At 31.0% G+C, this 14,383-nt stretch overlaps 1 protein-coding gene, 1 long non-coding RNA gene and 2 pseudogenes across 3 annotated transcripts; 2 read left to right on the top strand and 2 right to left on the bottom strand.

The window, feature by feature from the left end:
• Nucleotides 1-994: 994 nt before the first annotated feature.
• LOC131639922 (putative B3 domain-containing protein At1g78640) lies at nucleotides 995-1,492 on the bottom strand. The gene has a single exon (XM_058910361.1). The coding sequence runs from the start codon at nucleotides 1,490-1,492 to the stop codon at nucleotides 995-997; it is 498 nt and encodes a 165-aa protein (XP_058766344.1).
• A 3,507-nt stretch (nucleotides 1,493-4,999) lies between these two features.
• On the bottom strand, nucleotides 5,000-6,564 carry LOC131639918 (uncharacterized). Of its 2 annotated transcripts, XR_009295084.1 has the most exons (5): nucleotides 6,251-6,564; nucleotides 6,113-6,159; nucleotides 5,916-5,987; nucleotides 5,483-5,789; nucleotides 5,000-5,374 (listed from the first exon to the last, which is right to left on the bottom strand). It is a non-coding gene; the product is annotated as an uncharacterized LOC131639918 (long non-coding RNA). The 2 variants fall into 2 exon arrangements; XR_009295083.1 differs by having other exon boundaries at nucleotides 5,483-5,987.
• A 2,518-nt stretch (nucleotides 6,565-9,082) lies between these two features.
• LOC131639916 (pentatricopeptide repeat-containing protein At5g61400-like) lies at nucleotides 9,083-11,924 on the top strand (annotated as a pseudogene).
• Nucleotides 11,925-12,186: 262 nt separating this feature from the next.
• LOC131639917 (putative pentatricopeptide repeat-containing protein At1g74400) lies at nucleotides 12,187-14,241 on the top strand (annotated as a pseudogene).
• Nucleotides 14,242-14,383: the final 142 nt, after the last annotated feature.

Here is a 14,383-nt window from a genome sequence, read left to right as displayed (position 1 = left end):
CGAGAATATTTATAATGGCTTGGATTTGATTGTTTCTTCTTCAACCTTCTTAGCATATTTACGCCAGGTCATTCAATTTACTTGCTCAGCAGTGCCAAGAATAAACTTGCTCCGAACATCAATTTAGATTCAGAGATGGCTTACTATTTTAGAAGGATCGTCTGGCAGTCCCTCAAAACAGTCCCTTAATTCACCAACTCCTGGTGGAGTATCATGCATCTCCAGCAGGGGGTTACTCGGGTATTGCATGAACTTTGACTCGACTTGCAGCCTAGTTTCATTGGGACAGGATGCTTCATGATGTAAAACACTTTGGCCAAAATACCTACTACACTACCTGCAGGGTTTCTAAAGCCTCTTCCAATCCCTAACCAAATTTGGGAAGACATTGCTATGGACTTCATAACGAGTTTACCTAGCTCTAATGGTTTCACCGTCATTATGGTTATTGTGGATCGAGTTACATAAGCAAGAAGACTTGCATAAGATGTCAATGGGGGGTTACAATGAAACAGTGGAATGCAAGTAACTTAAATTTCAAGTATGTTTTGGTTTAATGTCATCTTAACCTTACTTTCAAACACACAAATCTGGCACCAACTATACAAATATGTTAATGTTTCAAAGATCGAAATAAGAGGAAGTTAGCAGTTGAAATAGTTAGTCTCTTCTGTTATTAGCTTGCACATTCTATTCTCGATCATGTTCTGATTATGTATATTAACTTGATACTCAATGTATATAAATCAATAAACAACCATTTCATTCCATTCACTAGACACTTTTCTTAAGACATTATATAAAAATAAGACAGAAATTGCAAAGATTCAGAGATAGCAAAGTAAAGAAAAGGGAAACACACCAATTTATCATTAAATGAATTGTAAACATTCTCATTCTAATTAATAACATCAATACACATATCCTCCATCCATGTTTACAAATAATCATAATCTCTTAAATTTCAAGAATCATAAACTAGTACTAATTATCATCAACACCGATGAAGAACAGAAAAATCAAATCTTTTCTTCTCTTCATTCCATTTGAGACCAATTTCATCTCCTTTCTTTAAGCTTCTTCTGTCCACAAAATCTGGGATCCAAGTGTTGTTGAAGACATGACTGTCATTGGAAGGTCGTATCTTGAAAGTAAGAGAAAGAGGAAAGCCAGTGTCAACATCAAACACTTCAACCTCCACTCCTTCCTTTGTAGCTTTAGCTTTATCCACCACAGGAACCACCCATTTCTTTGCCAAATCTTTATTCAACAAAAGTCTGCAATTATCATCAAGATCACTCTTTGTCAACACCTTCTTGATCATCCATGGATCACCAACATTGGTTGAACAATCAGAACTTGTCCCAACAGTACCGCATGTGCTGTTTGTTGTTGAAACGTTGGTTTCTTGTTGGACACGTTTCTGTTTCTCGACAATTTGTGTCTCATGGAGACAAGTACAAACAACATTAAGAGATAGGTGGAGACACATTGTTTTGGGATATGAGGAGATATCCAACAGGAATGAAGAAACATTGTTGGTCTTGTTGGTTTCTTTGTGTCCACGTTTCCTCTTTTTGCTGACTTGTTGTGTGGAACATGAACAAGAACCAAGTGCAAGATGAGTACAGACAAAGATAACAGAAGAAGAAGAAGATGAAGAAACACAAGATGAAAATGAAGATGAAGATGAATGGGAAGAGGTAGGCATGAATGAATGAAACGAGGTAGCCATTATCAAAATCGGAGGAAACAGCGCGCAGCAACAAGAAAGAAAGAGAGTTTCGCTCTGAAATTGAAAGAAAGTGTTATGGTGGAAGTGTTAATACAAGTACTTATTTATAGCTAATTAGGGTTAACGGCTACTTAATCTTCTCTCATACGCCGGCTATAGATTAGATTTTATTTCTAGTGAAAGATTACATTTTATTAAATCTTAATGAATCTTACATTTTTATTGCATATTAATGCCTTAAGATTTTTTTAGTTTTGCATTTTTTTATTTACACCGATTGGCTATTAAAATTAGGCTTTCTTAATTTTATTAATTTAAATGATTTTTTTTTATTAAAGACCCCCACGTTAGTTATACAATAGATGAACTGATAAACCCTTCTTAATTAATGAATGTTAGATTTTTATTTGATTTTAATGATTACAGAGTTTTCCTTATGTTAGTTTTTAATTTTTATTTACACGAACTGAATTTTTTTAATCAGATTTATTAAATCTTAATGAATCTTACACTTTTATTTGCTACAATTTTTTTACAAGCAACAAAGATTGGTTTCAACATTTGGTTTTCATTTAATAAATAATTTAAATCTAGCGGCTTTTGAATCTGAGACCTTGAGAAAAGTACACTCTCAAAATCCAAACATTTCACTACTAAATCATACATACGCATACTTTTTTTAATTTAATGTATGGATCTTTTAACATTGGTCTCTAATAATTAGTCAAGTAAAAGATGAACTTTTCATATCTAAAAATTATTGTATTAGTTAAATAAAATAAGAAAGATAAATTCTTATATACTTTTTACATTTGATGGGTACCTTAATTAATCTTAATGAATCTTAATGAATCTTACATTTTTATTAAATCATTTGTTTTTTTTTATAAATATACATTAATTTTCAATAAAAAGATACTTTCTTTTCTTTTTCTTTGTTTTTTCAATTTTTTTTTTTATGTATAAGTCAAATGATTATTTATCTTAACATTTTCTTTTTTTATAATAGAGCATCTCTTATTTTTTTAATCATCTTGTGATGTAGGCCTATTTATATCAAATTTAAGCTAACTATATTAAAATCAAATTTATAATTTTGTTATCTTTTACATATTTATGTTTAAAATTGAAAAATTATATATGATCTTTCACATATTTTATAATCTTTTAAGATTATATTTCTTTTCTATATTTTATCAATTTTATTAAATAGATGATTATTTTTCTTTTCATATATATATATATATATATATATATATATATATATATATATATATATATATATATATATATATATATACACTAGTGCTTAGACCCGTGCGAGGCACGGGTTAAATATTTTCTAAGTAAAAAAAATATTTTAAAAATATTTATAATTTAAAAATTTTACTTATAGCAAGATTATTATTGTATAAATAAAATATCATTGTTATTAATAGTATACATAAAAAAATTAATTTAACTAAAAAATAATTTGTAAATTAGAAAACAATTTGGGCATTTCTAATTTATTAATAATTTGTGTAAGTTTTAAAAAAATTAATTCGTTAAATAAAAAATACCACAAAGACATATAAAATTATTTAGTTTATTAATAATTTAATCATATAAAAATTACCCAAGATAAATCATATTATAATTAAAAAAATAATTAGAAATATATTGATATAAATAATTTTGATATAAGTTGTATTTGTAATTTTAAGTATAATTTTATTATTTTGATCTTTTATAAAATTATTTAACTATTTAAAATAGGCACCTATAGAAGAAAATATAACTAAAATTGAGTGAGAGAATTAAAACTATAAATTTAAAATTATTGTTTCTTTAAATATTTGTATGAGAAATAAAAACCATAAAATGAAGGAAATAATTTACCACTACACATAAAAAAAAAGACTTTCTTAGTAAAGAATAATAAAATTAAAACATATAAAAAGAAAATAAAATTAAAACATATGAAAAGAAAATAAAAATTATAGATTTGAAGAGGAAGATTTTTTTTTTTGAAACTCGATAGAAATGTTTCTTTTAACTTGTAGTCTCCTAAATTCATACTTCTAAAACCTTTATTGTGATGCTTCAATCAACATCTACAAAAACATATATAACAAAAGATTAGTAAACAATAAAAAAATTAAAATATTTCTATAAGCCTTTCTTATTAGTAATAAGAATATTGGTTTTGGATTTATAAAATCATAATAAAGAATTTAAATATTTGTTTTAAAAAGGGTAGAGAGCAAACCTCTAAATTAGACTGGAACTAAAGAAGGGGAGAGAAGGGACTTATAAACATTATTTTAAAAAGAAATAATAAAAATGACCACTAAGTATAGGATAAGTGAGAGTAGAAAAAAAAGACCACACTAAGTAACGTAGTGGATAGACCCGTATTTAAGGGTGTGCAAGACAGACTATCGCACGGGACCTCAAAATTATTTGGGTTAAACTATAGCAATTGTTTCAATTTGTTTCAATGTACCTATCACCTTCTCTTTCATTTCAATATGTTCCTATGTCCTTCAATATCATATTACATATAACACGCTAAATTGAAACATTGCTCAATCTATTTTTTTTTATAATTTTTTCTCATAAACAAAAAATTCTGAAGTGACTAATATTTTTGAACAAAATTTAACTGTGGCATCATTCATTATTACATTTCAAATACTAACATTTACTTAAAATTTATATACAATTAAATTTTATTTTAATTGAGCTAATTTGATCAATTTTTGAATTCGAAACCAAAACCAAAGTTATCTTAATACATTTTTATATTTAAGAATAATATGAGTTGATTAGTATGATAAAGTATATAGTGAAATATGCCATATTTATCTTTCTTTAGTTAAAGTGTACTTATATTTATCTATTAGTGTAAAAGCAAATTTATCCTTAAAAATATGTAAACTTAAAAAATTACCATTTAATTGAGTTGGACACTACCAATAATTGGTACTCCTCTGCTATATTGTACCAGCTTGAATTTAAAAATAAATTGTCAATTCTTCACAATTCTATTCACAAGAGGAAACTAATAAATCATTAGACTAAAATCATTCAACAGATAAAAAGATTAGTATCTTAGTTATCAATAGTTTTTTTTTTTACTTTCTTACAGGAATACTCTTAAAACCTATTGTCCTAGCAACATAGTAGTAGTACAAATACATCTAAATAATAGCAATATGTGAAAGTTATACAAAATCTATATTACAAATCTATAAGAATACATGACAGTTTTTCCTAAAATTGATTCACATAAAGTCATTTCTTTCAACTTCCACTTCCTAATGTTCACTTAACACACCAAATTGTTGGCTACTGGACTTGAAAAGGCAGCAATACACTCTTTAAACCCATTTTTTTGGGTCCAAACAAACACACTTCACACTCCAAGTTTGCAACATATTTAGACAACAATAAAATATGAGGAGATTCATCAAAATTTAAATCAATCTTGAAAATGTAATAATGAGGAAGTAAAAAATGTGTCCAGCATTATATTAGAGTATTTATGACTCATCCATTTATTTTTGGATTTCACACTTTTGGAAGCTTTGGCTAGTTGGACATTACCTTGAGCCGTTGCACCAGCAGAAGTATCTATATTTGATTGAATGTCATCTACCAGAATTCCCACAAACAAAATATAAATAAAATGAATAGCTAAATTTTGCAGCAACAAAAAGCAAGTTATATATTTCTACTATGTAGAATGGTAACTTTATTTACCAATAACAATCCCCTGATCATGAACCAAAACGGCAAGATCCTTGAATATTTCATTTGTTTCTCCAATTTTCTATTCTATCTCTCTAAGACCCTGATCTCTTTCTTCAATCATGGCCTCGTTGAAGGATATTTCATTATCCAATAGAACTATCTCTTGCCTGCAGATTTATTTCAGTGATCAAGCAAATCAGAGATACAAATTTACGATAATAAAATGAAGACTGAATAAAATTCAATTAGACCAAGAATAGAATTCAAGCTTTTGTAGAAGTTAGCAGGTCTGGGTGCGGAAACCACATCCTACACACTGTTTGACAAAATAACAAACACCTTGAGTACACAAACATCAAACACAACATATAACTAAACAAAGGATTAAACTGAAACAAATTTAGATTCCAATGAACATAAAAACAAACACACAATTACATACCTTTTATGCAGTTCCCTATATAATCACAAAACGCCATCAAATAAACTCAATTCCAATAACCCCATGAGCACCCTACAAAGAAACCCAATTCTAATAAATTTACATTTTTCAAACAAAAAAATTTCTACCGTACCATAACAAAAAAAGAAGAAACATTCCCAGAATAAAAAATGGAGAAAAGTTGTGTAAAACGGTACAGAAATAACCCAGAAAAAAGAGCGTCAAAGAATCCAGCTTCGTAACTCTGCATCACCGAAAATTCAAATAAAAATCAACATTCATAACAAAAAGATAGAAAAGGGTAATAAATTTCTGGAATTGTTCCTGTTTATTACCTGGATCTGAAGGAGAATTGGGGTTCCGATTTGAACATAGTGAGTAACCAAAGGTTGAAAGAAAGATTAAAGATTGAGAGTAAGATTGAGGTATGAAGAAGAAAGAAGCCATAAGAGTATTCTAGCGAGAACCACTCCTTGCCATAGTTAATGAAAGACATGGCCACAGAGAGTGGAGAGATTTTGAACTTTTGAGTTTTGGATATTTTTTACAAACATTAAAAGTACATCGAAAACTGAATTTAATAAATGATATTGGTGATTAGATGTATGGGAATTGGAAAAGTTGCATTGAGAAGAACAACTTGAATTAATAGAGGTAGGGCATCGTTTTGAGGTGAAAGGAATTCATTGCATGAGTCCAAGATATGGCTGGGTTTTATCGATTTTCAATGCCCAAATAATTTTATAAATATAAAATTTATTACAAATAAATAATTACAAATATTACAATTTAATAATAAGTATAAAATTTATTATAAATAGAAATTACGATTTATATATTTAAATTTAAATAATTACAATTAGCTAAAAAGTATAAAGATATTACAAATATTATAAATAGAAGTTACGATTTATATATTTAAATCTAAATAATTACAATTAAATCTTTCTAAAATAAATTTAAAAATATAAATTTTTTATTATATTAAATTAATATATAAAATTTACATTACAATTAAAATTTAGTTAAACCTAATGTACAAAACTTATCTACAGTAGCCTAAAATGGTTTGTATTGTTTTCCAATGGCTAAATAACACGTGTGCTCCTGTTTATTAGCAACAAAACCGTTGTATAAAAATACAACTTATAATTATAGTTTTTAATTAATAAATAAAGATAACAAATTTTAAAAAATAATCCATGTGTCATATTTTAATAGGAAAACAGTTTCAACACCAATAAAAATGTACATAATTTTTATCCTATCTAATAATAAAAAATAATTTTATCAACAAAAAAATTAAATGGAGAAAATTGAACAGCTTTTGTTATTGCTACTTCCAAGTTACTAATTACTACTATTAATTATTATTAATTATTCTGTTTAATAATAAAACAAAATAAAAAATAGAGTTGTTAGGAATTAACAAATTAAATAATTAAAAAATAAATTAAAGATATATATAGAAAGTTTTCTATTAATAGCAAATTTAAAAATAGTAAGCTCTCTATAATTGTGACACTTGTCAAAATTGCCAAAAATCTCATTTTGCTTTATTATATTGTATGATATATATATATATATATATATATATATATATATATATATATATATATATATATATATATATATATATATATATATATATATATATATATATATATATATATATATATATATATATATATATAAGGAGGGATCAAATTACACTCGAAGAGTTATATATGAAATAAAATTAAATCTAGCTTAAATTTATTTTTAGCAAATTTTTCTAGAATTTCATGCAAGTTGGTTACTTCAATTCTCAAAGATTTGCAGCTTTCACATTATTTTTGTCTGATTTTAATGTTTCGTTTCTAATACTATCATTGTTCTGGGGAGGGGGTATTTTTTAACATCGAACGAGTCATTTCTAGAAGATTTTTACCACTCCTCAGATGTGTAGACACTTTACAGTTGAAGAATTTTAGGTATGAATAACAAAAGTAAACAACAAAGGACACAACACTTTTCTACAGAAATTAAAATTTTTTGCACAAAAGGGGTCCCACAAGGTGTGTCAATTTTTTTACTGTTATTTTTAGCAAATTAAATCACACGTTTTAGTTCACTTAAGGGGGTTAAACTTGAAAAAATTCCAAGGACAATTTGTGCAGAATAGTATAACAAAACGTGTTTGGGCAATTTAAATGTTTAGATGAAAATTATGATCAAAATAATGCATAACTGTTTTGGAAGAAGAAGGAAAACGAAAAGTATGATAAATATCTAAATAAATGTTTGAGTTTAAACAACTTAAAGAAAAAACGCAAGTTCATACATCTTCTCACAAACGGTTTCTCTATATGACTTGGATACTTTAGTTCTATAGAGAATAAATGAAAATTGCGACCCCTAATACATAGAATGAGCTCGACTTATATCTTGTCACAACACTAACTCTGCAAGAATCAACACGTACTCCCTTACATGGACTTCAGTCTTCTAGTTGCTTCCACGCGTCTTCAACGTTTAAATTACTACAAACCACTACTCACGCATCCTTTAGATTTCCCAACTGCCTCCGTCGAGAATATCTAGTCGAATCATATAGTGTTGTCAAAACGTCCCTTGTTCAACTGACTTTTGGATTAAAAAATACACGAAGTCCCTAACATCTGATGGACGCGTTGAACTAGGCACTTCTACACCATATCTCCACGTCGAAGTGTTGATTCGTGTAAACCTTTTCAAGATGTTAGAAATATTTTGAAACGAGATTGATCTTAATATATATTCCCGAGATTCCTCTATACCAAACTTAATAGGTTTCTAGGTTATCTAAACCTTTATGTCGAAAATGCTAAGTCAAAATTCTCAAGCTAACACATATTAACAAATATCAATTGAGATTAACACACCTATTTCAGAGAAAATTCTAAAACACTAGTATATTCAAATTAAAACTTAAAACACATAATTCAACATTATTGAAATCTTACACAAACAGAAAGAGATGAAAAAACTCGAAAACCCTAAATTTTAAAGGAACGAAAAGTCAAAAAGTTAAAGCACATTTCTCTTGTTTTCCTTATTTTATTTTAAAAAACTTCGTTGATACACATGCTTGTCTTCTTCGTTCGTCACTACCACTTCAAATACTTCTTCAATATTTCAATAACCTAAGTTTTTCATAACTTTCTTGTTGAATAATTGAGGATTTAACAAATAATCAATGAACTAAAAATACATTAAATAAAATTATTTTTTTCACTCAGCTTTCTTCCCTAACATATGATATGAATGTTCCACCCAAAGTCATTAACGAAGAAAACAACACAACGCATTCAAATCCACAATACTCTTTCATCGACAATGTTAAACCTCCTCCGTCGCAAAAACATTCCCATCACTTCCACTTTCTCTTCACTCTATTTCTCTTCAAACTCCATCAAAAACACAAACACAAACACCATCCTCCAAATCCTAACAAACCCCAAAAACAACACCAACATCACAAAAGCCACATCCCTCGCCAAACAACACCTTAAAAACTCAAACAACCCCACAAACACATGTTTCTCTCTTTTCCACGCGCTCAATTCCAACCCCACCACCACGCCCCGCTCATTCGAAGTTCTCATACTCTCACTCTGCCAACTATCTCTCATCCAAGAAGCCCTTTGGGTTTTCAACTCCCTTACCCCTAATTTACCTCCCTTACGCGCCTGCAACGCGCTTCTTCATTCGTTAGTCAAGACGGACAAGTTTGATTCCGTCTGGGAGGTCTATAATAACATGGTGTCCTGCGGGTTTTCACCAACTGTCATCACGTATGGGATTCTATTGAAATGTTGCTGCAACCAGGGTGATTTGAGCAATGCCCGGAAGGTGTTTGATGAAATGGTTGAAAGAAGAATTGAACTAAATGTGGTGGTTTACACTATTCTCATTCGTGTTTTATGTAATGAGGGTGAAATGGGAGAAGCGGAGAGGGTTTTTAAGTTGATGAAAGAAACTGGGGTGGATCCGAATTTGTATACTTATGTTACTCTCATTGATGGGTATTGCAAAATGGGTAATGTTAAACGTGTTTTTGAATTGTATAGTGATATGCTGTATAATGGTTTGCATCCTGATGTTGTGACTTTTGCTAATTTAGTGGATGTTCTGTGCAAGGCAGGTGATTTGAAGGCGGCACGAAGCTGCTTTTTTTATATGGATAAGTTTGGTGTTTTTCCTAATTCGCATGTTTATAATTGTTTGATTGGTGGTTATTGTAAGGCAGGGGATTTGGTTGGAGCGATGCGATTGCGAGATGAAATGAAACGGAATGGAATTTTCTGGGATGTTTTTACGTGCAGTATACTTGTTAAGGGTTTATGTGACTCGGGTAAGTTTGAAGAATCTAAGGATTTGATAGAGGAGATGGGAAAAGCAGGGGTTTTTGCTAATGCTGTTACTTACAATGTGTTGATTGATGGATATTGCAAAATGGGGGATATGGAGAAAGCTATTGAGGTTTGTTCACAAATGACTGAGAGGAAGGTAGAACCTAATGAGATCACATTTTCTACAATGATTGACGGGTTTTGCAAGAATGGTAACATAAAAGCTGCTATGGGGTTATATACTGAAATGGTTATCAAAGGTCTTGTGCCTGATGTGGTGACTTATACGACTTTGATTGATGGACATTGCAAGGATGGGAACAACAAGGTAGCTTTCGAATTGCATAAGGAGATGCTGAACGCAGGACTAACGCCAAATGTGGTCACAATTACTTCTTTGATTAACGGCCTTTTGAATGATGGAAGGACTTACGCTGCAATCAGATTTTTCTTGGAGAAAACTGGAGTTGGTTGTCCTGGACGTAAAGTGGATCGTAGCGGAGTGTGTTCTCCGAATGATGTTATGTATGCTGTTTTAATTAAAGGTTTATGCAAAGATGGGCATATTTTTAAAGCCACCAAGTTTTTCAAAGAAATGAGATGCAGTGGTTTCAAACCAGACATGGTTCTTTATGTTATCATGTTGGAGGCACATTTTCGATTCAAGCACATGGTTGATGCAATGATGTTGCATGCAGACATGTTGAAGATGGGTGTTCTGAGAAATACTTCCATATGTCGTGCGTTGTCTACAGGATATAGAGAATTGAGATTTAAAACCAGCTCTAATGTGTTCTGAGCAATTAATGGAATAAGGCTTTCAGTGTATATTTTGATTCCTTTGAGTGGATGCAAGTTGGACCCCTTTAACATCAAGGTAACTAAGGAGGCTGCTTGAGTTATAATACAATGACAAATGAATCTGATCAAGTTGGTAAAATCACGAATGCTGCTGGTGCTTGATATATCACTGAATTTCTTAGTTCACTAGTGAATTTTCACTCCAGTTATTCCTTGGCTTGTGTCTTGCATATTTGGAAATCAGGCATTTAGTAGCACATAAAAAAGCTATTTTGATCATGCCCAAGATTTTATATGTCTACATCGCGATTTTGGATATATTGAAGAAGGTTGCAGTCCAACACGACTGATGGCCCACGTTTGCAATTGCAGAGACATAAAAAAACTTAGATGATTCATTACTTGGGCCACAATTGCAGTCATGGACAGTTTGTTTTATAAATCCATGGTCATGCACATAGCATCACTACAAAACAATCATACATAGCATATTAATGATTAAAGGGGATGTGGTGTTCTACTTTTCAGCTTGAGACGTGGGAAAATTATACTGCCATTGGATTGTTGAGGCTATCTTGTCAAAAACTTGAGAAGCGAAGACACAAAAGAGCTTACATATGCAGAAGAGTTATTAATATTATTGAGAACACCTCCACAAAATCACATTCTTCTTTGAACTAAACCCATACTTAAGTAAACTCAAAGTGATCTCTCATGTGAATCCTTTATGATTGATTTGTATAAACAACCAGCTTATTGGCTTTATTTTTCTGTAAACAATTTATAAATAAGTATTGACTTTCAATATGCACAGTTTTAAGACATGTTATTTAGAAGCTCCAAAATATGAACCTTTGTGCAATGAATACCCAAAGTGGCATGGTTCATGAAAATGCAGACATGACTCAAAACAATCAATTAATGATTTGAAGATTAACTCTCACCTTTCATGTATGTGAAAATTTAATTCCTTCCCAGATCCCCAACATCCTAAGATATCGACTGTGTGTTTGTTCGGAACTACCACTAAGTTCACTTTCTTGTGTCCCAACGCATTGAATCTACAAAATGTGGCAGGAGTCAATGCTGTGTAAAAACCACACACTTGGGTTAGGTTCTACTAATAACTCAAATATGGCTTTTGTGTTGTGTCCCATAGCACTTCGAGTGCCTCTCCTAGCTATCATTTTTCACAACGAAATAGTTTCATGAAAGTAAAGTAAATTCATGGCCCCTCTCAAAACCTTTTTTATTTTTATTTTTAGACTCATGTTTAGAAGTTACACTGCATATGATTAATTTAACTTCAATTTATTGATTTATTCTTAGAAGGAAAAAAGATTGCACTTTTTCAATTGTAGTGGGTTCCAGTTCCACTTAGAGTCAATGGAATGCTTTGGTATAGATTGTCCCCAATCCTAACCCATGTCAATGTATTGAGGTGCTAATTAACCAATAACCACATAGTAACGTTGTTGAACTTGAATTTGTGACATTCATGACACACTTGAAACGTTTTAACTATTTGCTTCAAAGAAGTGAGAGCAAATTGGTTTATGCTCCCATTTTCATGTATCATAGCAAAGCTCAGCCTCACAATAATAACCTTAAACAACCAAAACCAAACCAAACCCTTAAGAAATACCTTGGAATGCAACAACCATACTAAGGTGCTTCTACTCTTCAGAACCTTCTTAAGAAAAAAATCATCCACTTTCAACTCCATTGATAGTTTTTCTTGCCTATATGCCCTTAAAGCGTCTATCAATAAGAAACATTCCTCTATCCAAGGAAAACAATTGCATGCCCTCATCATAAAATTTGGATATGAATCCATAATTCAACTCCAAACATCCCTTTTGAAAGTGTATGCTGAAGGAGGAAACTTATTTGATGCACACCAAGTGTTTGAGGGAATACCCTCAAAGAATATTATTTGTTGGACATCATTGATTTCTGCTTATGTTGGAAATCACCAACCCAACAAAGGTTTGGAACTGTTTAGACTGATGTTGTCGAACAACGTGGAACCGGATCAAGTAGTTGTGACAGTTGCTCTCTCGGCTTGTGCTGATACTGGGGGACTTGAAATGGGTGAATGGATTCATGATTTCGTTCGACGTAAACAAGGGCTGAAGACAGATTTATGTTTGAGTAATGCTCTCATAAACATGTATGCTAAATGTGGTGACATTGTAAATGCAAGGAAGTTGTTTGATAGCACACAAAACAAAGATGTCACAACTTGGACTTCTATGATAGTAGGGCATGCACTACATGGCCAAGCACATAAAGCTCTTGAGCTTTTCTCCCAAATGAACACAAAGAGGGACATGACAAAATCGAGTTCATCTAATTTTATTGTATCTCCGAACGATGTAACGTTCATTGGAGTTTTAATGGCTTGCAGCCATGCAGGATTGGTTGAGGAAGGAAAACGACATTTCAGAAGTATGACAGAAGAGTATGGTATACAACCAAGAGAGCCTCACTTTGGCTGCATGGTGGATCTCTTATGCCGTGGCGGGCACCTGAGAGATGCTTACGACTTCATTATGAAGATGCCGGTAGATCCGAATGCGGTTACTTGGCGAACCTTGCTTGGGGCATGTGGCCTCCATGGTGATTTGGAACTAGCCACAGAAGTTCGGCATAAGCTACTTAAGTTGGATCCTGGCTATGTTGGTGATAGTGTTGCTATGTCAAATATTTATGCGGACAGAGATATGTGGAACGAAAAGATTACTGTTAGGAATCAGGTTAAACAGTCAAGAACTCCTGGCTACAGCTCAATCGAAGCGGGAAAGGTTGTTGGTCAATTTATAACTTCAAATGATAATATTTGATGTTCTTGAGCATTTGATCAATATTGAACTTGTATTACACCAGTTAAGAATCAATACTGAACTTGTATTAAACAAGTTCATCTCTGAAAATTAAACTATTTCACAGAAAATTAAACCAGTTCGATTTGGAAGATTTGTTTCGCATGCCAAACCAAATTATGCCCTCCCCTAAACTGCTAAACTGATATTGTAAAGAGAAGTAAGCTGCAAACTATTCTTCCATGATAAGGATAAGAAAAGATCAAGTTTTAACCTGACAAATATAGTTATCTAAATTGTAATGGCTTTATTTTAAAAAAAAATTTATCAATGGTTTATATTCAAGTGTTGTTCTAGTTGTCAATATTAAAAAAATGCAGAATAGCATATTTATTTTTACTATACTTAGCTTTGTCACTCCATTGAATTTTCTTGTAAAATAAACCCATACTTTCCTTGAATCATAAAC

Source organism: Vicia villosa, unplaced genomic scaffold, assembly GCF_029867415.1.
Source record: "Vicia villosa cultivar HV-30 ecotype Madison, WI unplaced genomic scaffold, Vvil1.0 ctg.002868F_1_1, whole genome shotgun sequence".
Taxonomy (NCBI): Eukaryota; Viridiplantae; Streptophyta; class Magnoliopsida; order Fabales; family Fabaceae; genus Vicia; species Vicia villosa.
Note: the sequence above shows the minus strand (reverse complement) of the source record. Positions and strands in the feature narration are given on the sequence as shown.